Source organism: Drosophila miranda (assembly GCF_003369915.1).
Source record: "Drosophila miranda strain MSH22 chromosome Y unlocalized genomic scaffold, D.miranda_PacBio2.1 Contig_Y3_pilon, whole genome shotgun sequence".
Taxonomy (NCBI): Eukaryota; Metazoa; Arthropoda; class Insecta; order Diptera; family Drosophilidae; genus Drosophila; species Drosophila miranda.
Window position 1 is genome coordinate 8,773,884 of NW_022881625.1, and position 26,684 is coordinate 8,800,567.

At 45.6% G+C, this 26,684-nt stretch overlaps 4 protein-coding genes and 1 pseudogene across 4 annotated transcripts; all 5 read right to left on the reverse strand.

Annotated features, from left to right (window-relative positions):
* Positions 1–703: 703 nt before the first annotated feature.
* Positions 704–2,412, reverse strand: LOC117194820 (protein regulator of cytokinesis 1-like). Its single transcript, XM_033399302.1, has 2 exons — positions 1,068–2,412; positions 704–717 (listed from the first exon to the last, which is right to left on the reverse strand). Exons 1-2 carry the CDS (start codon positions 2,410–2,412, stop codon positions 704–706), a joined length of 1,359 nt encoding a protein of 452 aa, XP_033255193.1.
* Positions 2,413–2,888: 476 nt separating this feature from the next.
* Positions 2,889–4,001, reverse strand: LOC117194821 (probable cytochrome P450 12a5, mitochondrial). Its single transcript, XM_033399303.1, has 2 exons — positions 3,479–4,001; positions 2,889–2,908 (listed from the first exon to the last, which is right to left on the reverse strand). Exons 1-2 carry the CDS (start codon positions 3,999–4,001, stop codon positions 2,889–2,891), a joined length of 543 nt encoding a protein of 180 aa, XP_033255194.1.
* A 5,680-nt stretch (positions 4,002–9,681) lies between these two features.
* Positions 9,682–10,676, reverse strand: LOC117194822 (probable cytochrome P450 12a4, mitochondrial). Its single transcript, XM_033399304.1, has 3 exons — positions 10,550–10,676; positions 9,998–10,485; positions 9,682–9,937 (listed from the first exon to the last, which is right to left on the reverse strand). Exons 1-3 carry the CDS (start codon positions 10,619–10,621, stop codon positions 9,772–9,774), a joined length of 726 nt encoding a protein of 241 aa, XP_033255195.1. The 5' UTR covers positions 10,622–10,676; the 3' UTR covers positions 9,682–9,771.
* A 187-nt stretch (positions 10,677–10,863) lies between these two features.
* LOC117194823 lies at positions 10,864–13,339 on the reverse strand (annotated as a pseudogene).
* A 362-nt stretch (positions 13,340–13,701) lies between these two features.
* LOC117194824 (probable cytochrome P450 12a5, mitochondrial) lies at positions 13,702–14,792 on the reverse strand. Its single transcript, XM_033399305.1, has 3 exons — positions 14,761–14,792; positions 14,253–14,700; positions 13,702–14,196 (listed from the first exon to the last, which is right to left on the reverse strand). Exons 1-3 carry the CDS (start codon positions 14,790–14,792, stop codon positions 13,702–13,704), a joined length of 975 nt encoding a protein of 324 aa, XP_033255196.1.
* Between the last annotated feature and the right edge of the window lie 11,892 nt (positions 14,793–26,684).

The window sequence follows — 26,684 nt, forward strand, 5'->3', positions numbered from 1 at the left end:
TCTTCCGATGATAGCGAAGAGTATCGCTGCCAGGCCGATGCGGCCACACTCCTTCGTTCCGGAACACGACCTCGAAGTCCTTGGGATTGTGAGTCATCAGGTATGACGTACCTCCCATCATACCTGGTAAATATAATATGTTTCCATAGTCGTCTTGCAAAGCTTTGAACAATTTCACAATGTCCGGTTTGCTATATTTTCCTCCAGGCATTAAATTCCGAACAGTAGACAGAAAAGTTGTACTAGGAATCTGATCAAAGGGACGAGCTTGTAGCCACTCTGCATCATTTCTGGGCTCTGCTACAGCTGCTGTGGTCTGCCAACGCTACAAGAGATTTAAAAACGTATATCACTGTGATATCGGATCTATATGTATACTATATATTTACCAGCGGACTGCTGACAGAGAGGGCTGCTTTTTGCGCCTGAATTATAGATAGACCGCTGCGCACTTTCAACATTTTGCTTGTTAGGAACTTAATTCATTCACTGCCAGAGCTATACTGCTAAATCATTCCATTAGCTAGCTATTTGAAAGGCCTGCGAGAGCTTTGTTGCAAAAAGAGCTGACCGATAACAGAGCACAAACAGAACAAGAGAGAGAGAGAGTGCCAAAACACGTTCGCGGGAGCGTGCGAATGCCAAACAGAAATAATTGTAAACATTTGCCATATTTTTTTAATATAGACTGCTATTTGATCGACTATGTTATACCTTCTACGGAATATTTAGGAATATAGTATTATGATTGATCTGACTCTCAATGAAATGAAACAAATAAATCGCCATAATTATGGCATCAGATTTTTTGGCCAAATTTAATTTATTGGGCATGGAATGGTCGGTAGACTGCCGAAAGTTTTGGGCCTGATAATAATATAAACAAGCTAATCTTTAGCGCTTTTTTATATCTTATTTTTTTTTTTGGTTCGGTTGTCCTTCTTGAAGGTAATTTAATTTTTATTGGGCCAACATCGAAAATAAATGAAACAGAGATAAACAGATAAAGGTACAAAAAATGAAATCAACCATAAAACGCAAATAAAAATTCCAATAATCTCATCGTGGATTCGGCCACATGCGACTTTCACGTGGCGATGGGAGCTTCAATTGATTGCCAAATCGAGGCCTCTCCTCCTGATTGACCGCCTGCTTTGACGGTGTGTTGGCGGCCAACGCCACCGAATTGTGGTTTACGAGGACATGGCGAATTCGTGGCATAGCCACGCGATTGCGCTGATGCTGAGCCCCGCCGACGGGCAGCACTGAGGAGCGACTCGTGGGCACCAATTCTTCATAGGAGATCCCGGCTTCGCGGTCATTTTCAGTGGTCTCATCGGTCATATACTCGGAATCGCTGGGCGATCTTGTATCCGGCACCGCTGATTTTGTGCGTGGCTTCTTGTTCGAGCGTGTGCCAATGCTGCGTCTGCCCAATCCCCCGCTGCAACGCAATGTGTTGTCCAGGACGCGGACCCGCTTTAGTGGCGACTTGGACGCCTTCAGCTGGCTGTTGGCCAGCCGCTGTGCGGTAGACGGCGACGGGCGTATCGAATTCAGAGAGCTCATGAGGCTGCGCTTGGCGTTGGGAGTCCGATACCCCGAAGTGCTGGCGGCTGCTGATGGATTCAGTCGCTTGTGCAGGTTCCCAGTGCTCTTGGTCATATTGGGAGTGATCAGCTGGATTGTTGGGGTCTTGCGCAACGACATTGTCGAGGTCGACATTGAGGACATGTTCTTCAAAGTTCGGGGCGTGCGAGGGGCCATTGAACCGGCAGTCGGCGGTGGCATCATCAATTTGCTGCTGCTGCCCGTCCTCGTGGTGGGCGGGGCCTTCTTGCGGGCCGAGCTCTGCTTGGCCTGCTGATAGTTCTCCCATTCGTCAGCCATCAGCTCCAGTATGTTCTCGCCATAAACCAGAAACGGGCCATGCGATTGCACCTCATAGGCGTGCACCAGTTCAGTGATCTGCTGCTCAATCTTGGGCAGCTTCGAGGTGATGGCCTTGCGTTCCTTTTCCTCTTTAAGGAACTGGCCGCCACGATTGTTGAAACGATTCGGCTCGTTGGCCTTTGCCTCTAGAGCCTGCATGCGGGACCAAAGTTCTGAACGGCTCTCGTACAGATCGAAAATCTCCTTGTTGCACGTGTAGAAGCTCTTCAGATCATCCAGCTCAAGCTCGTGCAGCTCCAACAGGTCTTCGTTGTAATACTTATTGTAGTAGTTGGAGAAACGCTTGCGCTCCTGCTGGCTCTTGAGCGTTAGATCCCACCACTTGCTTATCTCGACGCGCAGCTGCTCGATGAACGTCTTGAGGTTCTGGCTGCGCAGTGCCTGGCAGCGCTGCAGCTCTGAATGGAGGATGTCATAGGTGCGCTGCGTATTCTCGGTGAACTCGCGCACTCGTCGCATGGCGCTCTCGTCCGTCTCCTGGAGGCGATCCCACAGCACGTAGATCTTTTCGCGCATGTCATGGATTTTGGAGCGCAGCTCCTGGATCTGCTCGGCATAACTGTTGCGCATCTGCCGCAGCCGCTCTAGTGTCTCTGGTGTTAGATTGTGGCTCAGATCGTTCAGTAGGCGATCCTCTGCATCGGTCTGGGGCATCAGCTCGAGCATCTTCATGTCATGCTTGATGGCCTTGCGCAGCTGGTCCAGCTCCGTCTGGCGCACTGCGCGCTGAGAGCGCAGGTTGTCGAGATGGTCGCGAAAGCCGTCCATCTCATCGGGCAGGGGCAGCGGGTCCGCCAGTAGAGGGAGCGGCAGTGCGCCCAGCTCTTCGCAGAGCTGCTCCTGCTGGAGCAGCAGCTCCCCGATCTCCGCCCGACGTTTCGAGAGCTCCTCGCGCAGATGCTCAATGCTTTTGTCCAGCTTCAGCTGCAATATGATCATTGGCACATCGTCGGGCCTCTGACCAATGTCCACCGTCTCATGGAGGAGTCGGGTGAGGTCGTTGGCCTCGGCTCGGAGTGCGGCTGTCATCCAGGATGGCCGCCTGCTTCTCCCGCGACTCGGTCAGCAGATCCGTATAGAAATTATCCGCGTGCGCCTTGAGTTTGTGCAGAAAGTCCTCGCATGTCTTCGGCTCGAACATGAGGGACCACATTGAATGGAGCTGCTCCACATGCTCGACAGTCATCTCAAGGATCTCTCCCTTGATGGAGGTTGGGTCAACCATAGCCAATGGGAATGGGTCTTGTATTCGCGAATGGAAGGAATTTATGTGATGTGTGCAGGATTTCGATTGCACAATGTGTTGCTCAAGGAAAATGCCTCCGCACAGATAAGTGACGCCTCTCGTGTTGGCACAAATTGCACAATGAAAATTTTGTGTGCTTGATTTGCCTCATGCCTCAAAGCACAAAACAAGTTGATTCTGACTGACGTGCGGCCAAAAAAACACCTACTTTATATTGCAAATAAGTTCCTTCAAGGTTTTCCAGTTGTAAAGATAATTTAGGATGAGAAATGTGTTTACTGTTGGGCAAATTAATCAGGGAGGAGCGGAAAGCGTTCTCCGTGGGATGATTGAACTCGATGCTAAAGTTCCGAATGAGTCGAGCGATGCCCAGCTCGAGCTCCATGTCCACGATGCGCTTTCCAACGCACATCCGGGGTCCAAATCCGAAGGGCAAGAACACAAACGGATTCTTCAGCTTCAAGTCATTTGCCGGGCATTGCCCGTTGGAGTCTGTGGCGTTACGAATCCAACGTTCTGGCAGGAACTCAGCAGCCTTGGGGAAGTGCTCCTCGCTTGATAGCAAGCTCAGGGGAACCATCGACACACAGGTACCAGCTGGCACTTGGTATCCGCTCAAAACGCTGTCCCGATTGAGAAACCGGCCATTGCCGATGACCAAAGGATAGATCCGTTGTGACTCTTTGATGCAGGCACGTAGATAGGGAACGTTCTTCATCGATGAGGTCTGGAAAAAAAGGATGTATGAGAACAACAGACTACGTACGGTATCCACTCCGGCCATTAGCATGTCCATGGCCATAACCGTCGACACCTTTTTGTCGATCTTGAGCAGCTTTTCCAGTACACTCTGCTCGCTCTCAGGGCGGACAACACCCTCCTTGGCCTCTTTCTCTAGACGCTCTATAGCTTCGACTACATACGCTGAAGTTATTTCTTGAACGCCATCTAGGGACTTCATTAGCTTCATTAGCTTGGGTGTTTTAACGTAACGCCAGATGGAGGGCTTCATCTCCAGATCGGCTGTTAATTCAAAAAAATCGTCCAGCTACTTGAAAAGTGACACAGCCTGGTCGTTATCGCCCGACTCTTTGAGCAGTCCCAACTGCTTGTCCAGAGCCACCACAGAGACTGACTCGAGGGTCCACCGATTTATAACGTTTAAGAAATCATCTGGAGCTTCCTGGGTATCGATATCACGGAGTGCTTTAATAATGTGAAGGGGGGAGAACATACTTGAGCGTAAACAGGGATTTATTATCAGTCATACGCACCGTTGCACAAACTCCTGGTTCACTTGGGACATCTTCTTATAGTAAAGCCGCACGTTCTTCGGCTGCATTAGGATAGGATTTACAGCCGATCGAAAGTCGCTCCAGGTTTTTCCTTGTGTGGGTAAAGCTCCCTCCACTCCCTGGAAGAAATCCTTTCTATGAGTCTTCCGATGATAGCGAAGAGTATCGCTGCCAGGCCGATGCGGCCACACTCCTTCGTTCCGGAACACGACCTCGAAGTCCTTGGGATTGTGAGTCATCAGGTATGACGTACCTCCCATCATACCTGGTAAATATAATATGTTTCCATAGTCGTCTTGCAAAGCTTTGAACAATTTCACAATGTCCAGTTTGCTATATTTTCCTCCAGGCATAAAATTCCAAACAGTAGACAGAAAAGTTGTACTAGCATCATTTCTGGGCTCTGCTACAGCTGCTGTGGTCTGCCAACGCTACAAGAGATTTAAAAACGTATATCACTGTCATATCGGATCTATATGTATACTATATATTTACCAGCGGACTGTTGACAGAGAGGGCTGCTTTTTGCGCCTGAATTATAGATAGACCGCTGCGCACTTTCAACATTTTGCTTGTTAGGAACTTAATTCATTCACTGCCAGAGCTATACTGCTAAATCATTCCATTAGCTAGCTATTTGAAAGGCCTGCGAGAGCTTTGTTGCAAAAAGAGCTGACCGATAACAGAGCACAAACAGAACAAGAGAGAGAGAGAGTGCCAAAACACGTTCGCGGGAGCGTGCGAATGCCAAACAGAAATAATTGTAAACATTTGCCATATTTTTTTAATATAGACTGCTATTTGATCGACTATGTTATACCTTCTACGGAATATTTAGGAATATAGTATTATGATTGATCTGACTCTCAATGAAATGAAACAAATAAATCGCCATAATTATGGCATCAGATTTTTTGGCCAAATTTAATTTATTGGGCATGGAATGGTCGGTAGACTGCCGAAAGTCTTGGGCCTGATAATAATATAAACAAGCTAATCTTTAGCGCTTTTTTATATCTTGTTATTATACCCGATACTCAAAATGAGTATTGGGGTATATTAGATTTGTGGTAAAAGTGGATGTGTGTAACGTCCAGAAGGAATCGTTTCCGACCCCATAAAGTATATATATTCTTGATCAGCATCAATAGCCGAGTCGATTGAGCCATGTCTGTCTGTCCGTCTGTCCGTCTGTCCGTCCGTCCGTCTGTCCGTCTGTCCGTCCGTCAGTCTGTCCGTCCCCTTCAGCGCCTAGTGCTCAAAGACTATAAGAGCTAGAGCAACGATGTTTTGTATCCAGACTTCTGTGATATGTCACTGCTACAAAAATATTTCAAAACCCCACAAAGGACGAAAATCTGTGGCATCCACATTTTTAAAGATACGATAAAACCAAAAACGCAGAATCTTAGAGGATGACTATATGTTTTAGAATGTAAGATCTCAACCAGATCGTATAATTATTATAGCCAGAATCAAGAAAACAATTTCATTCTTACTCGCTCTGTCTCTCTCTAACACACAGGTTTCATGGTCGGTTTTGGCCAATTTCAAAATATGAGTTCAAAGATCTCAGAACCTATAAGAGCCAGAGCAACCAAATTTGGTATCCACACTCCTGTGATATCGGACCTTGACCGTTTCGTGTCCAAATTTCGCCACACCCCCTTCCGCCCCCGCAAAGGACGAAAATCTGGGGCATCCACAAATCTCAGAGACTATTAAGGCTGGAGTAACCAAATTTGGTATCCGCACTTCTGTTAGACCTCACTATAAAACGTATATCTCAGAATTTCGCCCCACCTCCTTCCGCCCCCACAAAGGAAGAAAATCTGTTGCATCCACAATATTGCACATTCGAGAAAACTAAAAACGCAGAATCATAGATAACGACCATATCTATCAGATTGCTGAATCTGGACCAGATTTTTATAGCCAAAAGGAACAAATCCATTTGCACTGGCTACGCAGCGCCCGACGTTACGCTCAGACTGATTTTCTGTCTCTCTCGCACGCACTCTTTGTCGTGTCGTTTAATATTAGCGGCGTCTGCCGGAGGAGAGCCATACTGACTTAGTATCGGGTATAACTGTAGAGTTGCGGTGTCCGCAGCAACTCACAACGTTCCACCTCGTTTTTTTTTGGTTCGGTTGTCCTTCTTGAAAGTAATTTTATTTTTATTGGGCCAACATCGAAAATAAATGAAACAGAGATAAACAGATAAAGGTACAAAAAATCAAATCAAACATAAAACGCAAATAAAAATTCCAATAATCTCATCGTGGATTCGGCCACATGCGACTTTCACGTGGCGATGGGAGCTTCAATTGATTGCCAAATCGAGGCCTCTCCTCCTGATTGACCGCCTGCTTTGACGGTGTGTTGGCGGCCGACGCCACCGAATTGTGGTTTACGAGCACATGGCGAATTCGTGGCATAGCCACGCGATTGCGCTGATGCTGAGCCCCGCCGACGGGCAGCACTGGGGAGCAATTCGAGCGTGTGCCAATGCTGCGTCTGCCCAATGTGTCTGCGACGCAATGTGTTGTCCAGGACGCGGACCCTGTTGGCCAGCCGCTGTGCGGTAGACGGCGACGGGCGTATCGAATTCAGGGAGCTCATGAGGCTGCGCTTGGCGTTGGGAGTCCGATACCCCGAAGAGCTGGCGGCTGCTGATGGATTCAGTCGCTTGTGCAGGTTCCCAGTGCTCTTGGTCATATTGGGAGTGATCAGCTGGATTGTTGGGGTCTTGCGCAACGACATTGTCGAGGTCGACATTGAGGACATGTTCTTCAAAGTTCGGGGCGTGCGAGGGGCCATTGAACCGGCAGTCGGCGGTGGCATCATCAATTTGCTGCTGCTGCCCGTCCTCGTGGTGGGCGGGGCCTTCTTGCGGGCCGAGCTCTGCTTGGCCTGCTGATAGTTCTCCCATTCGCCAGCCATCAGCTCCAGTATGTTCTCGCCATAAACCAGAAACGGGCCATGCGATTGCACCTCATAGGCGTGCACCAGTTCAGTGATCTGCTGCTCAATCTTGGGCAGCTTCGAGGTGATGGCCTTGCGTTCCTTTTCCTCTTTAAGGAACTGGCCGCCACGATTGTTGAAACGATTCGGCTCGTTGGCCTTTGCCTCTAGAGCCTGCATGCGGGACCAAAGTTCTGAACGGCTCTCGTACAGATCGAAAATCTCCTTGTTGCACGTGTAGAAGCTCTTCAGATCATCCAGCTCCAGCTCGTGCAGCTCCAACAGGTCTTCGTTGTAATACTTATTGTAGTAGTTGGAGAAACGCTTGCGCTCCTGCTGGCTCTTGAGCGTTAGATCCCACCACTTGCTTATCTCGACGCGCAGCTGCTCGATGAACGTCTTGAGGTTCTGGCTGCGCAGTGCCTGGCAGCGCTGCAGCTCTGAATGGAGGATGTCATAGGTGCGCTGCGTATTCTCGGTGCACTCGCGCACTCGTCGCATGGTGCTCTCGTCCGTCTCCTGGAGGCGATCCCACAGCACGTAGATCTTCTCGCGCATGTCATGGATCTTGGAGCGCAGCTCCCGGATCTGCGCGGCATAACTGTTGCGCATCTGCCGCAGCCGCTCTAGTGTCTCTGGTGTTAGATTGTGGCTCAGATCGTTCAGTAGGCGATCCTCTGCATCGGTCTGGGGCATCAGCTCGAGCATCTTCATGTCATGCTTGATGGCCTTGCGCAGCTGGTCCAGCTCCGTCTGGCGCACTGCGCGCTGAGAGCGCAGGTTGTCGAGATGGTCGCGAAAGCCGTCCATCTCATCGGGCAGGGGCAGCGGGTCCGCCAGTAGAGGGAGCGGCAGTGCGCCCAGCTCTTCGCAGAGCTGCTCCTGCTGGAGCAGCAGCTCCCCGATCTCCGCCCGACGTTTCGAGAGCTCCTCGCGCAGATGCTCAATGCTTTTGTCCAGCTTCAGCTGCAATATGATCATTGGCACATCGTCGGGCCTCTGACCAATGTCCACCGTCTCATGGAGGAGTCGGGTGAGGTCGCTGGCCTCGGCTCGGAGTGCGGCTTCTCCCGCGACTCGGTCAGCAGATCCGTATAGAAATTATCCGCGTGCGCCTTGAGTTTGTGCAGAAAGTCCTCGCATGTCTTCGGCTCGAACATGAGGGACCACATTGAATGGAGCTGCTCCACATGCTCGACAGTCATCTCAAGGATCTCTCCCTTTATGGAGGTTGGGTCAACCATAGCCAATGGGAATGGGTCTTGTATTCGCGAATGGAAGGAATTTATGTGATGTGTGCAGGATTTCGATTGCACAATGTGTTGCTCAAGGAAAATGCCTCCGCACAGATAAGTGACGCCTCTCGTGTTGGCACAAATTGCACAATGAAAATTTTGTGTGCTTGATTTGCCTCATGCCTCAAAGCACAAAACAAGTTGATTCTGACTGACGTGCGGCCAAAAAAACACCTACTTTATATTGCAAATAAGTTCCTTCAAGGTTTTCCAGTTGTAAAGATAATTTAGGATGAGAAATGTGTTTACTGTTGGGAAAATTGATCAGGGAGGAGCGGAAAGCGTTCTCCGTGGGATGATTGAACTCGATGCTAAAGTTCCGAATGAGTCGAGCGATGCCCAGCTCGAGCTCCATGTCCACGATGCGCTTTCCAACGCACATCCGGGGTCCAAATCCGAAGGGCAAGAACACAAACGGATTCTTCAGCTTCAAGTCATTTGCCGGGCATTGCCCGTTGGAGTCTGTGGCGTTACGAATCCAACGTTCTGGCAGGAACTCAGCAGCCTTGGGGAAGTGCTCCTCGCTTGATAGCAAGCTCAGGGGAACCATCGACACACAGGTACCAGCTGGCACTTGGTATCCGCTCAAAACGCTGTCCCGATTGAGAAACCGGCCATTGCCGATGACCAAAGGATAGATCCGTTGTGACTCTTTGATGCAGGCACGTAGATAGGGAACGTTCTTCATCGATGAGGTCTGGAAAAAAAGGATGTATGAGAACAACAGACTACGTACGGTATCCACTCCGGCCATTAGCATGTCCATGGCCATAACCGTCGACACCTTTTTGTCGATCTTGAGCAGCTTTTCCAGTACACTCTGCTCGCTCTCAGGGCGGACAACACCCTCCTTGGCCTCTTTCTCTAGACGCTCTATAGCTTCGACTACATACGCTGAAGTTATTTCTTGAACGCCATCTAGGGACTTCATTAGCTTCATTATCTTGGGTGTTTTAACGTAACGCCAGATGGAGGGCTTCATCTCCAGATCGGCTGTTAATTCAAAAAAATCGTCCAGCTACTTGAAAAGTAACACAGCCTGGTCGTTATCGCCCGACTCTTTGAGCAGTCCCAACTGCTTGTCCAGAGCCACCACAGAGACTGACTCGAGGGTCCACCGATATATAACGTTTAAGAAATCATCTGGAGCTTCCTGGGTATCGATATCACGGAGTGCTTTAATACTGTGAAGGGGGGAGAACATACTTGAGCGTAAACAGGGATTTATTATCAGTCATACGCACCGTTGCACAAACTCCTGGTTCACTTGGGACATCTTCTTATAGTAAAGCCGCACGTTCTTCGGCTGCATTAGGACAGGATTTACAGCCGATCGAAAGTCGCTCCAGGTTTTTCCTTGTGTGGGTAAAGCTCCCTCCACTCCCTGGCAGAAATCCTTTCTATGAGTCTTCCGATGATAGCGAAGAGTATCGCTGCCAGGCCGATGCGGCCACACTCCTTCGTTCCGGAACACGACCTCGAAGTCCTTGGGATTGTGAGTCATCAGGTATGACGTACCTCCCATCATACCTGGTAAATATAATATGTTTCCATAGTCGTCTTGCAAAGCTTTGAACAATTTCACAATGTCCAGTTTGCTATATTTTCCTCCAGGCATAAAATTCCGAACAGTAGACAGAAAAGTTGTACTAGGAATCTGATCAAAGGGACGAGCTTGTAGCCACTCTGCATCATTTCTGGGCTCTGCTACAGCTGCTGTGGTCTGCCAACGCTACAAGAGATTTAAAAACGTATATCACTGTGATATCGGATCTATATGTATACTATATATTTACCAGCGGACTGCTGACAGAGAGGGCTGCTTTTTGCGCCTGAATTATAGATAGACCGCTGCGCACTTTCAACATTTTGCTTGTTAGGAACTTAATTCATTCACTGCCAGAGCTATACTGCTAAATCATTCCATTAGCTAGCTATTTGAAAGGCCTGCGAGAGCTTTGTTGCAAAAAGAGCTGACCGATAACAGAGCACAAACAGAACAAGAGAGAGAGAGAGTGCCAAAACACGTTCGCGGGAGCGTGCGAATGCCAAACAGAAATAATTGTAAACATTTGCCATATTTTTTTAATATAGACTGCTATTTGATCGACTATGTTATACCTTCTACGGAATATTTAGGAATATAGTATTATGATTGATCTGACTCTCAATGAAATGAAACAAATAAATCGCCATAATTATGGCATCAGATTTTTTGGCCAAATTTAATTTATTGGGCATGGAATGGTCGGTAGACTGCCGAAAGTTTTGGGCCTGATAATAATATAAACAAGCTAATCTTTAGCGCTTTTTTATATCTTATTTTTTTTTTTGGTTCGGTTGTCCTTCTTGAAGGTAATTTAATTTTTATTGGGCCAACATCGAAAATAAATGAAACAGAGATAAACAGATAAAGGTACAAAAAATGAAATCAACCATAAAACGCAAATAAAAATTCCAATAATCTCATCGTGGATTCGGCCACATGCGACTTTCACGTGGCGATGGGAGCTTCAATTGATTGCCAAATCGAGGCCTCTCCTCCTGATTGACCGCCTGCTTTGACGGTGTGTTGGCGGCCAACGCCACCGAATTGTGGTTTACGAGGACATGGCGAATTCGTGGCATAGCCACGCGATTGCGCTGATGCTGAGCCCCGCCGACGGGCAGCACTGAGGAGCGACTCGTGGGCACCAATTCTTCATAGGAGATCCCGGCTTCGCGGTCATTTTCAGTGGTCTCATCGGTCATATACTCGGAATCGCTGGGCGATCTTGTATCCGGCACCGCTGATTTTGTGCGTGGCTTCTTGTTCGAGCGTGTGCCAATGCTGCGTCTGCCCAATCCCCGCTGCAACGCAATGTGTTGTCCAGGACGCGGACCCGCTTTAGTGGCGACTTGGACGCCTTCAGCTGGCTGTTGGCCAGCCGCTGTGCGGTAGACGGCGACGGGCGTATCGAATTCAGAGAGCTCATGAGGCTGCGCTTGGCGTTGGGAGTCCGATACCCCGAAGAGCTGGCGGCTGCTGATGGATTCAGTCGCTTGTGCAGGTTCCCAGTGCTCTTGGTCATATTGGGAGTGATCAGCTGGATTGTTGGGGTCTTGCGCAACGACATTGTCGAGGTCGACATTGAGGACATGTTCTTCAAAGTTCGGGGCGTGCGAGGGGCCATTGAACCGGCAGTCGGCGGTGGCATCATCAATTTGCTGCTGCTGCCCGTCCTCGTGGTGGGCGGGGCCTTCTTGCGGGCCGAGCTCTGCTTGGCCTGCTGATAGTTCTCCCATTCGCCAGCCATCAGCTCCAGTATGTTCTCGCCATAAACCAGAAACGGGCCATGCGATTGCACCTCATAGGCGTGCACCAGTTCAGTGATCTGCTGCTCAATCTTGGGCAGCTTCGAGGTGATGGCCTTGCGTTCCTTTTCCTCTTTAAGGAACTGGCCGCCACGATTGTTGAAACGATTCGGCTCGTTGGCCTTTGCCTCTAGAGCCTGCATGCGGGACCAAAGTTCTGAACGGCTCTCGTACAGATCGAAAATCTCCTTGTTGCACGTGTAGAAGCTCTTCAGATCATCCAGCTCAAGCTCGTGCAGCTCCAACAGGTCTTCGTTGTAATACTTATTGTAGTAGTTGGAGAAACGCTTGCGCTCCTGCTGGCTCTTGAGCGTTAGATCCCACCACTTGCTTATCTCGACGCGCAGCTGCTCGATGAACGTCTTGAGGTTCTGGCTGCGCAGTGCCTGGCAGCGCTGCAGCTCTGAATGGAGGATGTCATAGGTGCGCTGCGTATTCTCGGTGAACTCGCGCACTCGTCGCATGGCGCTCTCGTCCGTCTCCTGGAGGCGATCCCACAGCACGTAGATCTTTTCGCGCATGTCATGGATTTTGGAGCGCAGCTCCTGGATCTGCTCGGCATAACTGTTGCGCATCTGCCGCAGCCGCTCTAGTGTCTCTGGTGTTAGATTGTGGCTCAGATCGTTCAGTAGGCGATCCTCTGCATCGGTCTGGGGCATCAGCTCGAGCATCTTCATGTCATGCTTGATGGCCTTGCGCAGCTGGTCCAGCTCCGTCTGGCGCACTGCGCGCTGAGAGCGCAGGTTGTCGAGATGGTCGCGAAAGCCGTCCATCTCATCGGGCAGGGGCAGCGGGTCCGCCAGTATAGGGAGCGGCAGTGCGCCCAGCTCTTCGCAGAGCTGCTCCTGCTGGAGCAGCAGCTCCCCGATCTCCGCCCGACGTTTCGAGAGCTCCTCGCGCAGATGCTCAATGCTTTTGTCCAGCTTCAGCTGCAATATGATCATTGGAACATCGTCGGGCCTCTGACCAATGTCCACCGTCTCATGGAGGAGTCGGGTGAGGTCGCTGGCCTCGGCTCGGAGTGCGGCTATGTCATCCAGGATGGCCGCCTGCTTCTCCCGCGACTCGGTCAGCAGATCCGTATAGAAATTATCCGCGTGCGCCTTGAGTTTGTGCAGAAAGTCCTCGCATGTCTTCGGCTCAAACATGAGGGACCACATTGAATGGAGCTGCTCCACATGCTCGACAGTCATCTCAAGGATCTCTCCCTTGATGGAGGTTGGGTCAACCATAGCCAATAGGAATGGGTCTTGTATTCGCGAATGGAAGGAATTTATGTGATGTGTGCAGGATTTCGATTGCACAATGTGTTGCTCAAGGAAAATGCCTCCGCACAGATAAGTGACGCCTCTCGTATTGGCACAAATTGCACAATGAAAATTTTGTGTGCTTGATTTGCCTCATGCCTTAAAGCACAAAACAAGTTGATTCTGATTGACGTGCGGCCAAAAAAACACCTACTTTATATTGCAAATAAGTTCCTTCAAGGTTTTCCAGTTGTAAAGATAATTTAGGATGAGAAATGTGTTTACTGTTGGGCAAATTGATCAGGGAGGAGCGGAAAGCGTTCTCCGTGGGATGATTGAACTCGATGCTAAAGTTCCGAATGAGTCGAGCCCAGCTCGAGCTCCCTGTCCACGATGCGCTTTCCAACGCACATCCGGGGTCCAAATCCGAAGGGCAAGAACACAAACGGATTCTTCAGCTTCAAGTCATTTGCCGGGCATTGCCCGTTGGAGTCTGTGGCGTTACGAATCCAACGTTCTGGCAGGAACTCAGCAGCCTTGGGGAAGTTCTCCTCGCTTGATAGCAAGCTCAGGGGAACAATCGACACACAGGTACCAGCTGGCACTTGGTATCCGCTCAAAACGCTGTCCCGATTGAGAAATCGGCCATTGCCGATGACCAAAGGATAGATCCGTTGTGACTCTTTGATGCAGGCACGTAGATAGGGAACGTTCTTCATCGATGCCTCAGTGAATTCGGAGTCCTTCTCGGGTAGAACCTTCATCACCTCTTCTCGGAGTACGGCCTGCTTCTCCGGATTCTTGGCAAGGCACAGCAAGGCCGCTGTAAAGGTACTTGAGGTCTGGAAAAAAAGGATGTATGAGTTAAGGGTAAGTATGAGAACAACAGACTACGTACGGTATCCACTCCGGCCATTAGCATGTCCATGGCCATAACCGTCGCCACCTTTTTGTCGATCTTGAGCAGCTTTTCCAGTACACTCTGCTCGCTCTCAGGGCGGACAACACCCTCCTTGGCCTCTTTCTCTAGACGCTCTATAGCTTCATCTACATACGCTGAAGTTATTTCTTGAACGGCATTTAGGGACTTCATTAGCTTCATTAGCTTGGGTGTTTTAACGTAACGCCAGATGGAGGGCTTCATCTCCAGATCGGCTGTTAATTCAAAAAAATCGTCCAGGTACTTGAAAAGTAACACAGCCTGGTCGTTATCGCCCGACTCTTTGAGCAGTCCCAACTGCTTGTCCAGAGCCACCACAGAGACTGACTCAAGGGTCCACCGATTTATTACGTTTAAGAAATCAACTGGAGCTTCCTGGGTATCGATATCACGGAGTGCTTTAATACTGTGAAGGCGGGAGAACATACTTGAGCGTAAACAGGGATTTATTATCAGTCATACGCACCGTTGCACAAACTCCTGGTTCACTTGGGACATCTTCTTATAGTAAAGCCGCACCCTTTGGCCAATCAGGCATTTGAAAAACTTAAACAGTGCTTGACGTCAGCTCCCATTTTGTCTACTCCTGATTTCTCAAAACCCGTTTTGCTGTTATGTGATGCTAGTACTGTAGGAATTGGTTGTGTGTTAGCTCAGAAAAACGAAGAAGGAGAAGAATTACCCGTAGCATTCATGTCCGAGAAGCTATCTAAAGCTCAGAAAAACTACTCAGTCACGGAATTAGAATGTTTAGCGGTGATAAAGGGAATTAAAAAGTTTCGTGCTTATGTAGAAGGTCAGGCATTCGAGGTGATAACCGATCATGCCTCATTACAGTGGCTTATGCGTCAGAAGGAGTTGTCTGGTAGATTAGCTCGATGGGCCATAAAACTACAGGGATTCTCTTTTGAGATAACGCATCGGAAGGGCTCACTAAACGTGGTAGCGGATGCCCTATCGCGTAAAGAGGAAATTACTGTTTCTGAAATGGAAGAGCAGGGTCCGATAGTTGATCTATCTGCCGCAGAATTGAAATCACCAGAATATATGACCTTAATTGATAATATTCGCGCTAAGCAAGACAAATTACCAGACTTGAAGATTCTCAATGATTTTGTCTACAAAAGAACCGAACCTGATCAGGGAAATAATGGTGTAGATAATCTATCTTGGAAATTGTGGATTCCTAGGGAACTCACCCAAGGTGTAATCTCACGGGCCCATGACCCGCCCAATGCCGCCCACAGTGGAGTAGGGAAAACCATCGAAAAGATTAAAAGATATTTGTTTTGGCCAAAAATGAACAAGCAAATTCGTGAGTATATAGCTCATTGGCAAAGACTATGAGTTGCTTCGCCACTTAAGACTCTTATCGGAGGATAGCCGCATTAGTTATCCGGAAGCACTACAATTTATTTGCGAATCGGCAAAGAAAAAGGTGAAAGAGTCACATGAACAAAATGCTAGGCGATATAATCTACGCTGTCGGAAAGTAGAGTTTAAGGTTGGAGAGCCAGTACTTGCCCGCAATTTCTGCCAAAGCAATGCTATTAAAAAGTTCAATGCAAAGTTAGCGCCGGTTTTTATTTCAGCCGTGGTATCTAGACGAGTTGGCTCATCCTATTATCAAAAGAAAGAACGAACAGGGTAAAAACTTAGGAATATTTCACCTCAAAGACATACAAGTGAAACACTAGGCAACTGTCCTTTTTCCGTTTAGGCTTCGCCAGTTAAAACTAGCGCTTCATCAACTGTGGTGTAGTGGCCAGTTGTGACTCTGAAACTCCAGAGAACAGCTTGCGAAGTACGGCCCTCGCGTTTAACATTAACTCTGCTCTTTACAAAAACAAGATAAGAGATCAATTACAAGAGAGCAGTAGTTAAAGCTTCCATTGAAGAGCTTAATGTCTAATTTAGAGAAGCAGCGTGGATCTGTGGGAGTTATGTTTTAAAGCTTTACTAGAAATCATACGATTACTCCGTTAGTCGTGGAAGCTATGTGTAAGCTTTGCTTAGCATCGTACGATTACTCCGTTATCTAGAGAAGCAAGGTGTAAGCTTTGTCTAAAATCGTACGATTACCCCGTTGGTTGTGGAAGGTAAAGTTCCGATCGTAAGGGCTAATGCAAGTAATAGAACTTCTGGCTAGATCATTGCTATAGTGAAGCTGTGCGAATTCGGATGTGTCTTTTTATACAAATATATAGATCCAAGTGAATTTGAAAACGTTGTGCAATCAAACACGTGCCAAGTAAATTGAAGTTCTGGTGGACTACATTATTCCTTTTGGATTAAGAAAAAATAAAAGGTATTTGGACCTTACAATAGTGACACAGCTTTAACAGTCTCGTATCATAGGGCTGGAAATCTTACTACGTTCGACACTGGGAAAGAAAAACCAATTGACCCCCCCTCCAAGAACGAGGTCGTCAAAGTCCATCGATTTCTTAGTAGATCTGGGAAAGACCTCGGATTTCCCAGGAACCAGCATCTACATAAACCAACGAGCCGTCCGAAGATATACTAGAGTGAAACCCGAAGTTATGTGGAGGCATACTTGAGCTGAAGTACATTTTGGAGTAAGACGAGAAGAATGGTTTTCTTGCGAATTCGGAGAAACTAATACGCTCGTCACCCTTCTCGCTTATGAATTAAGCGCGCGGCTAAGGCTTTCGCATGTAGTTCTTCGCAGTGTGTGGAGTGGTTCTCAAACTGTGAAAATAAAACATCATTCTGCGGCGATCCACACTGCCGTTTAATAGTCGTCGTGTGAAAATGTACCAAAGTATTAGTTTTGAGTCTCGTCATGAGATTTTCCATTTATTAAAGATTAGGCTACGCACTAACTATTTTTGTATTGTATAGATTTAAAAAGAAAAAAAAACCAATAATGTATATAATTACCCATAATTAGAAATTAGCGCAAATGAAAACCACATTTTTTTTAAGATCAGCCGTTGAGTGGCAAATCGTCGTCGTACGGGTATGGAAATGTAAAGAAAATCGGTGTTTCATCCGAATTAGAAGTGAAGACCTGTATATTCATAATTTTTCTCCCTTCCTCAGAATATGTTCCTACGTCGCCCCTTGAGCTCAACGGACACGCCGGATAATTCGTATAAAGTATGAGTGAGTTACGAACTTCCTTTAACGGAATTCTCGAGTATTTTCGAAATGTATATCTGTCTTATAAAACTTCTATTCCGGTATATGAAACAACCATCTCCGTGCCATAATTTAAAGCGGATCGGCTACTAATTTTTCGTTCTCGTTTGCCTTCTAGTTATATAATTATCATATTTTTCTCTTTTTTCCAATTTAATTTCTTTTACGCCATATTCTCTACACATAAGTCCTATATACATATACACATATAACTAGGTATAACTGGATACTATTTCCTCCTTCTTTATTTAATTACTTTATGCTAAGTTTATACTTATCTGGAAAACCATGAAGTCCAAACCCTTAAATTTTGAATTATTAAATAATAATTAGTAGATAATAATGGAACATTAAACCTTTCGTGTTTGTCCTGAGTAGAGCATGAGGAAGTCCGATGATCAAATAGAGATGCGCTCGATTAGGGTTATGCTGTCGATTAAACGGCATACAAAGGTAGGGTGGGTAGAGAAGGGGTCAAAGTCATCTGAGTTCCCCAAGAGCGACGGAATATAGCCTGACTATTTGTCGGTAGTCGATTAACCAGTTAGTTAAAATTCACATTCTTTTCTTTTTGATTTCTTTTGTAGAGTTCCTTTTGAACATTAAATCAAGTGTACCTAAAACATCTTTGCGAATGTGTTCGTACAGCAGAGAGGAGAGTAGGAAAGATCCCACGACATTCCGGCGAGCTAGTTAGAGCATAGCTAAAGGTACACGTTCCGAAATCCTGCTATACTTTTGGTGTCTGACCGTCAAAAAAAGTATGTACAACCTCAATTCGTACATACAATCTCACACCTCTACGAATATGAATTTCTGGCACATTACATAGATTGGCGCCCAACGTGGGGCCAGAGTACGAGTTACTACTGGTTAAAACCCCCAAAAACTTTGCTCGTTGCAATTTTAAATTCCACATTAAAATTAATACTTCCCGTCCAACTACTGTAACGGAGGATATTGATGGAATTTTGGGTTTAAGATTCTGAGTTTCGGAATACCTAACCAAATAGAATCCGCCAGGTAGCAAGGGATGGAAACTGATATTTTTTTTTGTTACCAGAATTAATTTGCGAATATACGACAGCTATTCACAAAGGCGGATAGGTCGGCCAAATTATAGTAGGATAACCCCAAAAGAGTTTATGAGGGAAGAGTATCGATGGCTTTCGGAAGTCTAATTTTCTAGATATAGATTTGGAAATTAGCCATTGCCAAGGTTACTGACCACATAAACATACCATAGACCAAATTAGATTTCATTGAGGTTATATTCCGGCGACAAGAGAAAGCGTATATCGGACGGAGTCAAGCTCGAAAAGGACAAATATTGGGTATTTAGGAAAATTTTGTAGAATTTATTGAATCTTTGGTCCTATAATTAGGGATTTCCACATTTAGTGATCAGAACTCGTATTACTGGGTTACCTTAACATGTCACCAGTACAACGTACCCCAGGGGGCAAGGCGTCGGGTGACGTAGACGCCCAGATCTGTGGTATATGTCAAGAAGCCATAAGAAGAAGTCAACTAATATGTACTGCATCTTGTGGGCACAGGTATCATGATACTTGCATGAAAGAATTCGTGAAAATTAACAGAAATTGCCCCGTATGTAGGGCGGAGTTGAATCCGGAGGAACTTTCGTTTGATGAGAATACTCTAGCAGCCGAATTACCACCCGACATGGGTTCGTGTATAGTGCCGTTAGAAGGGGGATCCAACCCGGAGTCAAACGCTTCAGAGAGAGGACTTCAAAAGTCAAGAGGGGCTAGGCCTAAACAGGGACGGGGAACTACATCGCGCAGAGGGATGCATACTAGGTTGCAGTCTCAACAATTTCGGGATAATTCTTTGGGCAGTATCAGCCATAGGTCGGGCGAAGGAGATATGTCGGAAAGAACCCTTGAGGTTATACAAGCCCTGATAAAAGGTGAGCAGAAAGATATGATGGTGGAGCTAAGTTCATTCGCTAAGAATTTGATCGAAGAAAATCTACGCGGACAATTAGTTAGGATGACTATAGCTTCAGATAGCACGCCTGTGCAAGCGACAAGGCAAAATCACGAGCCTAATATAACAGGAAACTCGTTGTCTTCAGAAAATGGAAGGGAAAGGGGATTACCACATCCAAATGTCTCTAACAGGGCAATAGCTCCTGGGAAGGCCGCTAATATCTTAGCCAGTTGGCGACTAAAGTTTGACGGATCCAAAGACGCTATGCACGTCGACGAATTCCTGTACAGGGTTCGTTCACTTACATCCTCCACCTTAAATAACGATTACGAATTACTCTGTGACAATATGCATCTGCTTTTCTCGTCTAAAGCCAGCGATTGGTTTTGGAACTTCCATAGAAAGAACCCACAGTTTTCTTGGCAAACTTTTTCTGCCTCGTTCAGACAACGATTCGATGATGCTAAAGATGATTTCGACTTGTGGGAGTTGATTAGAAAACGCCGTCAGAGAGAGGGTGAATCGTTTGACGATTACCAGACGGCCGTCGAAGAATTAGTGTCCAGGCTCTCACACGAGGTTAGCGAAAATAAGTTAGTAGACATTTTAAAACGTAACGCAAAAACGGCCCTCAGATATGAACTCTTGCATCTCAAAATCAGCGATCGAACTGGCCTGAGAGAAGAAGTTCGCAAGCATGAAAACTTCTGTAAAGACAACCATAACCCTTTTCCACGAGGTAAATTCAGCAAACCGAATGTAGCAGAAATACTTACGGACAATGAAGATATGGAGGAAGAAGACGTTTCGCAGATTTATCGTAAGAAACTAGTATGCTGGAACTGCGACCAGGAAGGGCATCGTTTTGATGATTGTTTAGGAGAAAGGCGAATTTTCTGCTATGGGTGTGGTGCTAAGGATATTTATAAACCTCGATGCGTCAAATGTAACCCAGCGAAAAACTTGAAACGGGATGTACCGACCGGAGCCCAGTCAGTACATCCGACCAAGAACAGCAACTAAACGAAAGTAAACCAACTACCTTTAGAGGGCTTTCCGAAGGGGTAGTTGACGTAAAACCGGATATGATACTACACCAAATTTGTACAGGTATAGATGTAGCGACTCAAACGATGGAGAGCAAAGAGTTAGATTCAGAAAATGTGAATACGTGGTTTAAATTGATAGTTAAGCCCAAACGATCGACGGTCCGGAGACGAGCGTTCTGGAAAAAGGTCCAATCTGTTCGAAAACGTTTAGTCTCAGCAGTTATTCTGAGTTCAGATAACCGATTGTACACGGAGGTAATGATCGAAGGGCAAACTTATAAGGCTTTGCTGGATTCAGGAGCAACCATTAGTTGTTTGGGTGGGAGAGCAGCAACCTTTTTAGCACATCACCCACAGTCTCAGAAGTGTTTGGGAACCATACGCACTGCCAGCAACGAAGCTTGTACCGTAGTGTCCAAATTGGTGGTCCCGATTGAATTCCGTAAAATAGTTAAGGAAGTAGAGTTCTTTATCATACCAGATTTAAAGCAAGATGTTTATTTAGGAGTTGACTTTTGGAAAGATTTCGGTCTTCTATCCCAATTATTGACCCGAGAAGGAACTGTGAGCTGTTTGGAGAATAGAGACGACACGATTATGAAGGAAACGCCTAAAATGCATTCCCTAAATGAAGAACAAAGGAACCAATTAGAGGCGGTAATAAGAACCTTCCCGTCATATGAATGCGACGGACTAGGTCGTACACACCTAATACAACATTCTATGGTAATCAATGCCGAAGTACCCGTCAAACAACGACATTGGCCCATTTCCCCCGCGAAAGAGAAAGTGATGTTCGAAAAAGTAGAGAAGATGATTAAGCTGGGCGTGATAGAACCTTCAAATAGTCCATGGAGTAGAAATTGCGTCCTAGTAAAGAAAGGGAACAAGAATAGGTTATGCCTTGATTCTCGAGAGATCAACAAATATACCCGAAAAGATGCATACCCTCTTCCCCACATAGATGGGATACTCAGTCGATTGCCACCTGCCAAATACATAACGGGACTCGATATGAAGCATGCTTATTGGCAAATTCCCATAGAGGAGTCTTCACGCCAATACACCGCGTTTACCATACCTAACCGACCGCTGTATCAATACAAAGTTATGCCTTTTGGTCTAACCAATTCCTCACAAACCCTCTGTCGTTTAATGGATAAGGTAATACCTGCTAACTTGCGTACGAGAGTGTTTGTTTACCTCGATGACTTACTAATTTTATCAGACGATTTCGAATCCCATTTAATGTTACTGAGAGAAGTTGCAGTACACTTACGAAAGGCTAATCTTACGATAAACATTGCCAAATCGCACTTTTGCATGCGTGAGATTAAGTATCTGGCGTTCATCATTGGATACGGACAGGTAAAGACGGATCCGAGTAAAATTGAAGCTATTAAAGAATTACCCGTTCCCAAGACGGTGAAACAATTGCGACGATTCCTTGGTCTTGCTGGGTGGTACCGTCGTTTCGTCGACAATTATGCAACGGTAAGTTGCGCCCTCACAGAACTATTAAAGAAACCGAAAGCGTATGCGTGGAACCCTTTGGCCAATCAGGCATTTGAAAAACTTAAACAGTGCTTGACGTCAGCTCCCATTTTGTCTACTCCTGATTTCTCAAAACCCTTTTTGCTTTTATGTGATGCTAGTACTGTAGGAATTGGTAGTGTGTTAGCTCAGAAAAACGAAGAAGGAGAAGAATTACACGTAGCATTCATGTCCGAGAAGCTATCTAAAGCTCAGAAAAACTACTCAGTCACGGAATTAGAATGTTTAGCGGTGATAAAGGGAATTAAAAAGTTTCGTGCTTATGTAGAAGGTCAGGCATTCGAGGTGATAACCGATCATGCCTCATTACAATGGCTTATGCGTCAGAAGGAGTTGTCTGGTAGATTAGCTCGATGGGCCATAAAACTACAGGGATTCTCTTTTGAGATAACGCACCGGAAGGGCTCACTAAACGTGGTAGCGGATGCCCTATCGCGTAAAGAGGAAATTACTGTTTCTGAAATGGAAGAGCAGGGTCCGATAGTTGATCTATCTGCCGCAGAATTTAAATCACCAGAATATATGACCTTAATTGATAATATTCGCGCTAAGCAAGACAAATTACCAGACTTGAAGATTCTCAATGATTTTGTCTACAAAAGAACCGAACCTGATCAGGGAAATAATGGTGTAGATAATCTATCTTGGAAATTGTGGATTCCTAGGGAACTCACCCAAGGTGTAATCTCACGGGCCCATGACCCGCCCAATGCCGCCCACAGTGGAGTAGGGAAAACCATCGAAAAGATTAAAAGATATTTGTTTTGGCCAAAAATGAACCAGCAAATACGTGAGTATGTAGCTCATTGGCAAAGACTATGAGTTGCTTCGCCACTTAAGACTCTTATCGGAGGATAGCCGCATTAGTTATCCGGAAGCACTACAATTTATTTGCGAATCGGCAAAGAAAAAGGTGAAAGAGTCACATGAACAAAATGCTAGGCGATATAATCTACGCTGTCGGAAAGTAGAGTTTAAGGTTGGAGAGCCAGTACTTGCCCGCAATTTCTGCCAAAGCAATGCTATTAAAAAGTTCAATGCAAAGTTAGCGCCGGTTTTTATTTCAGCCGTGGTATCTAGACGAGTTGGCTCATCCTATTATCAAAAGAAAGAACGAACAGGGTAAAAACTTAGGAATATTTCACCTCAAAGACATACAAGTGAAACACTAGGCAACTGTCCTTTTTCCGTTTAGGCTTCGCCAGTTAAAACTAGCGCTTCCTCAACTGTGGTGTAGTGGCCAGTTGTGACTCTAAAACTCCAGAGAACAGCTTGGGAAGTACGGCCCTCGCGCTTAACATTAACTCTGCTCTTTACAAAAACAAGATAAGAGATCAATTACAAGAGAGCAGTAGTTAAAGCTTCCATTGAAGAGCTTAATGTCTAATTTAGAGAAGCAGCGTGGATCTGTGGGAGTTATGTTTTAAAGCTTTACTAGAAATCATACGATTACTCCGTTAGTCGTGGAAGCTATGTGTAAGCTTTGCTTAGCATCGTACGATTACTCCGTTATCTAGGGAAGCAAGGTGTAAGCTTTGTCTAAAATCGTACGATTACCCCGTTGGTTGTGGAAGGTAAAGTTCCGATCGTAAGGGCTAATGCAAGTAATAGAACTTCTGGCTAGATCATTGCTATAGTGAAGCTGTGCGAATTCGGATGTGTCTTTTTATACAAATATATAGATCCAAGTGAATTTGAAAACGTTGTGCAATCAAACACGTGCCAAGTAAATTGAAGTTCTGGTGGACTACATTATTCCTTTTGGATTAAGAAAAAATAAAAGGTATTTGGACCTTACAATAGTGACACAGCTTTAACAGTCTCGTATCATAGGGCTGGAAATCTTACTACGTTCGACACTGGGAAAGAAAAACCAATTGACCCCCCTCCAAGAACGAGGTCGTCAAAGTCCATCGATTTCTTAGTAGATCTGGGAAAGACCTCGGATTTCCCAGGAACCAGCATCTACATAAACCAACGAGCCGTCCGAAGATATACTAGAGTGAAACCCGAAGTTATGTGGAGGCATACTTGAGCTGAAGTACATTTTGGAGTAAGACGAGAAGAATGGTTTTCTTGCGAATTCGGAGAAACTAATATGCCGCGCTCGTCACCCTTCTCGCTTATGAATTAAGCGCGCGGCTAAGGCTTTCGCATGTAGTTCTTCGCAGTGTGTGGAGTGGTTCTCAAACTGTGAAAATAAAACATCATTCTGCGGCGATCCACACTGCCGTTTAATAGTCGTCGTGTGAAAATGTACCAAAGTATTAGTTTTGAGTCTCGTCATGAGATTTTCCATTTATTAAAGATTAGGCTACGCACTAACTATTTTTGTATTGTATAGATTTAAAAAGAAAAAAAAAAACAATAATGTATATAATTACCCATAATTAGAAATTAGCGCAAATGAAAACCACATTTTTTTTAAGATCAGATGTTGAGTGGCAAATCGTCGTCGTACGGGTATGGAAATGTAAAGAAAATCGGTGTTTCATCCGAATTAGAAGTGAAGACCTGTATATTCATAATTTTTCTCCCTTCCTCAGAATATGTTCCTACGTCGCCCCTTGAGCTCAACGGACACGCCGGATAATTCGTATAAAGTATGAGTGAGTTACGAAACTTCCTTAAGCGGAATTCTCGAGTATTTTCGAAATATATATCTGTCTTATAAAACTTCTATTCCGGTATATAAAACACCCATATCCGTGCCATAATTTAAAGCGGATCGGCTACTAATTTTTCTTTCACGTTTGCCTTCTAGTTATATAATTATCATATTTTTCTCTTCTTTCCAATTTAATTTCTTTTACGCCATATTCTCTACACATAAGTCCTATATACATATACACATATAACTAGGTATAACTGGATACTATTTCCTCCTTCTTTATTTAATTACTTTATGCTAAGTTTATACTTATCTGGAAAACCATGAAGTCCAAACCCTTAAATTTTGAATTATTAAATAATAATTAGTAGATAATAATGGAACATTAAACCTTTCGTGTTTGTCCTGAGTAGAGCCTGAGCAAGTCCGATGATCAAATAGAGATGCGCTCGATTAGGGTTATGCTGTCGATTAAACGGCATACAAAGGTAGGGAGGGTAGAGAAGGGGTCAAAGTCATCTGAGTTCCCCAAGAGCGACGGAATATAGCCTGACTATTTGTCGGTAGTCGATTAACCAGTTAGTTAAAATTCACATTCTTTTCTTTTTGATTTCTTTTGTAGAGTTCCTTTTGAACATTAAATCAAGTGTACCTAAAACATCGTTGCGAATGTGTTCGTATAGCAGAGAGGAGAGTAGGAAAGATCCCACGACATTCCGGCGAGCTAGTTAGAGCATAGCTAAAGGTACACGTTCCGAAATCCTGCTATACTATTGGTGTCTGACCGTCAAAAAAAGTATGTACAACCTCCATCCGTACATACAATCTCACACCTCTACGAATATGAATTTCTGGCACATTACATAGATTGGCGCCCAACGTGGGGCCAGAGTACGAGTTACTACTGGTTAAAACCCCCAAAAACTTTGCTCGTTGCAATTTTAAATTCCACATTAAAATTAATACTTCCCGTCCAACTACTGTAACGGAGGATATTGATGGAATTTTGGGTTTAAGATTCTGAGTTTCGGAATACCTAACCAAATAGAATCCGCCAGGTAGCAAGGGATGGAAACTGATATTTTTTTTTTGTTACCAGAATTAATTTGCGAATATAAGACAGCTATTCACAAAGGCGGATAGGTCGGCCAAATTATAATAGGATAACCCCAAAAGAGTTTATGAGGGAAGAGTATCGATGGCTTTCGGAAGTCTAATTTTCTAGATATAGATTTGGAAATTAGCCATTGCCAAGGTTACTGACCACATAAACATACCATAGACCAAATTAGATTTCATTGAGGTTATATTCCGGCGACAAGAGAAAGCGTATATCGGACGGAGTCAAGCTCGAAAAGGACAAATATTGGGTATTTAGGAAAATTTTGTAGAATTTGTTGAAGCTTTGGTCCTATAATTAGGGATTTCCACATTTAGTGATCAGAACTCGTATTACTGGGTTACCTTAACATGTCACCAGTACAACGTACCACAGGGGGCAAGGCGTCGGGTGACGTGGACGCCCAGATCTGTGGTATATGTCAAGAAGCCATAAGAAGAAGTCAACTAATATGTACTGCATCTTGTGGGCACAGGTATCATGATACTTGCATGAAAGAATTCGTGAAAAATAACAGAAATTGCCCCGTATGTAGGGCGGAGTTGAATCCGGAGGAACTTTCGTTTGATGAGAATACTCTAGCAGCCGAATTTCCACCCGACATGGGTTCGGGTATAGTGCCGTTAGAAGGGGGATCCAACCCGGACTCAAACGCTTCAGAGAGAGGACTTCAAAAGTCAAGAGGGGCTAGGCCTAAACAGGGACGGGGAACTACATCGCGCAGAGGGATGCATACTAGGTTGCAGTCTCAACAATTTCGGGATAATTCTTTGGGCAGTATCAGCCATAGGTCGGGCGACGGAGATATGTCGGAAAGAACCCTTGAGGTTATACAAGCCCTGATAAAAGGTGAGCAGAAAGATATGATGGTGGAGCTAAGTTCATTCGTTAAGAATTTGATCGAAGAAAATCTACGCGGACAATTAGGTAGGATG

What these genes read in the sequence shown, in the direction of transcription:
- LOC117194820 (XM_033399302.1), bottom strand. Translation starts at nt 2,412, where the DNA reads ATGCGACGAGTGCGCGAGTTCACCGAGAATACGCAGCGCACCTATGAC.
- LOC117194821 (XM_033399303.1), bottom strand. Translation starts at nt 4,001, where the DNA reads ATGGCCATGGACATGCTAATGGCCGGAGTGGATACCGTACGTAGTCTG. An exon ending in CCTGATTAATTTGCCCAACA is followed by an intron (nt 2,909 to 3,478) that starts GTAAACACATTT and finishes CATTGGTCAGAG; the next exon opens with GCCCGACGATGTGCCAATGA.
- LOC117194822 (XM_033399304.1), bottom strand. Translation starts at nt 10,621, where the DNA reads ATGTTGAAAGTGCGCAGCGGTCTATCTATAATTCAGGCGCAAAAAGCA. An exon ending in TCTCTGTCAGCAGTCCGCTG is followed by an intron (nt 10,486 to 10,549) that starts GTAAATATATAG and finishes AATCTCTTGTAG; the next exon opens with CGTTGGCAGACCACAGCAGC. An exon ending in AACCAGGAGTTTGTGCAACG is followed by an intron (nt 9,938 to 9,997) that starts GTGCGTATGACT and finishes CCCCCTTCACAG; the next exon opens with TATTAAAGCACTCCGTGATA.
- LOC117194824 (XM_033399305.1), bottom strand. Translation starts at nt 14,792, where the DNA reads ATGTCCCAAGTGAACCAGGAGTTTGTGCAACG. An exon ending in AACCAGGAGTTTGTGCAACG is followed by an intron (nt 14,701 to 14,760) that starts GTGCGTATGACT and finishes CCGCCTTCACAG; the next exon opens with TATTAAAGCACTCCGTGATA. An exon ending in TAATGGCCGGAGTGGATACC is followed by an intron (nt 14,197 to 14,252) that starts GTACGTAGTCTG and finishes CTTTTTTTCCAG; the next exon opens with ACCTCAAGTACCTTTACAGC.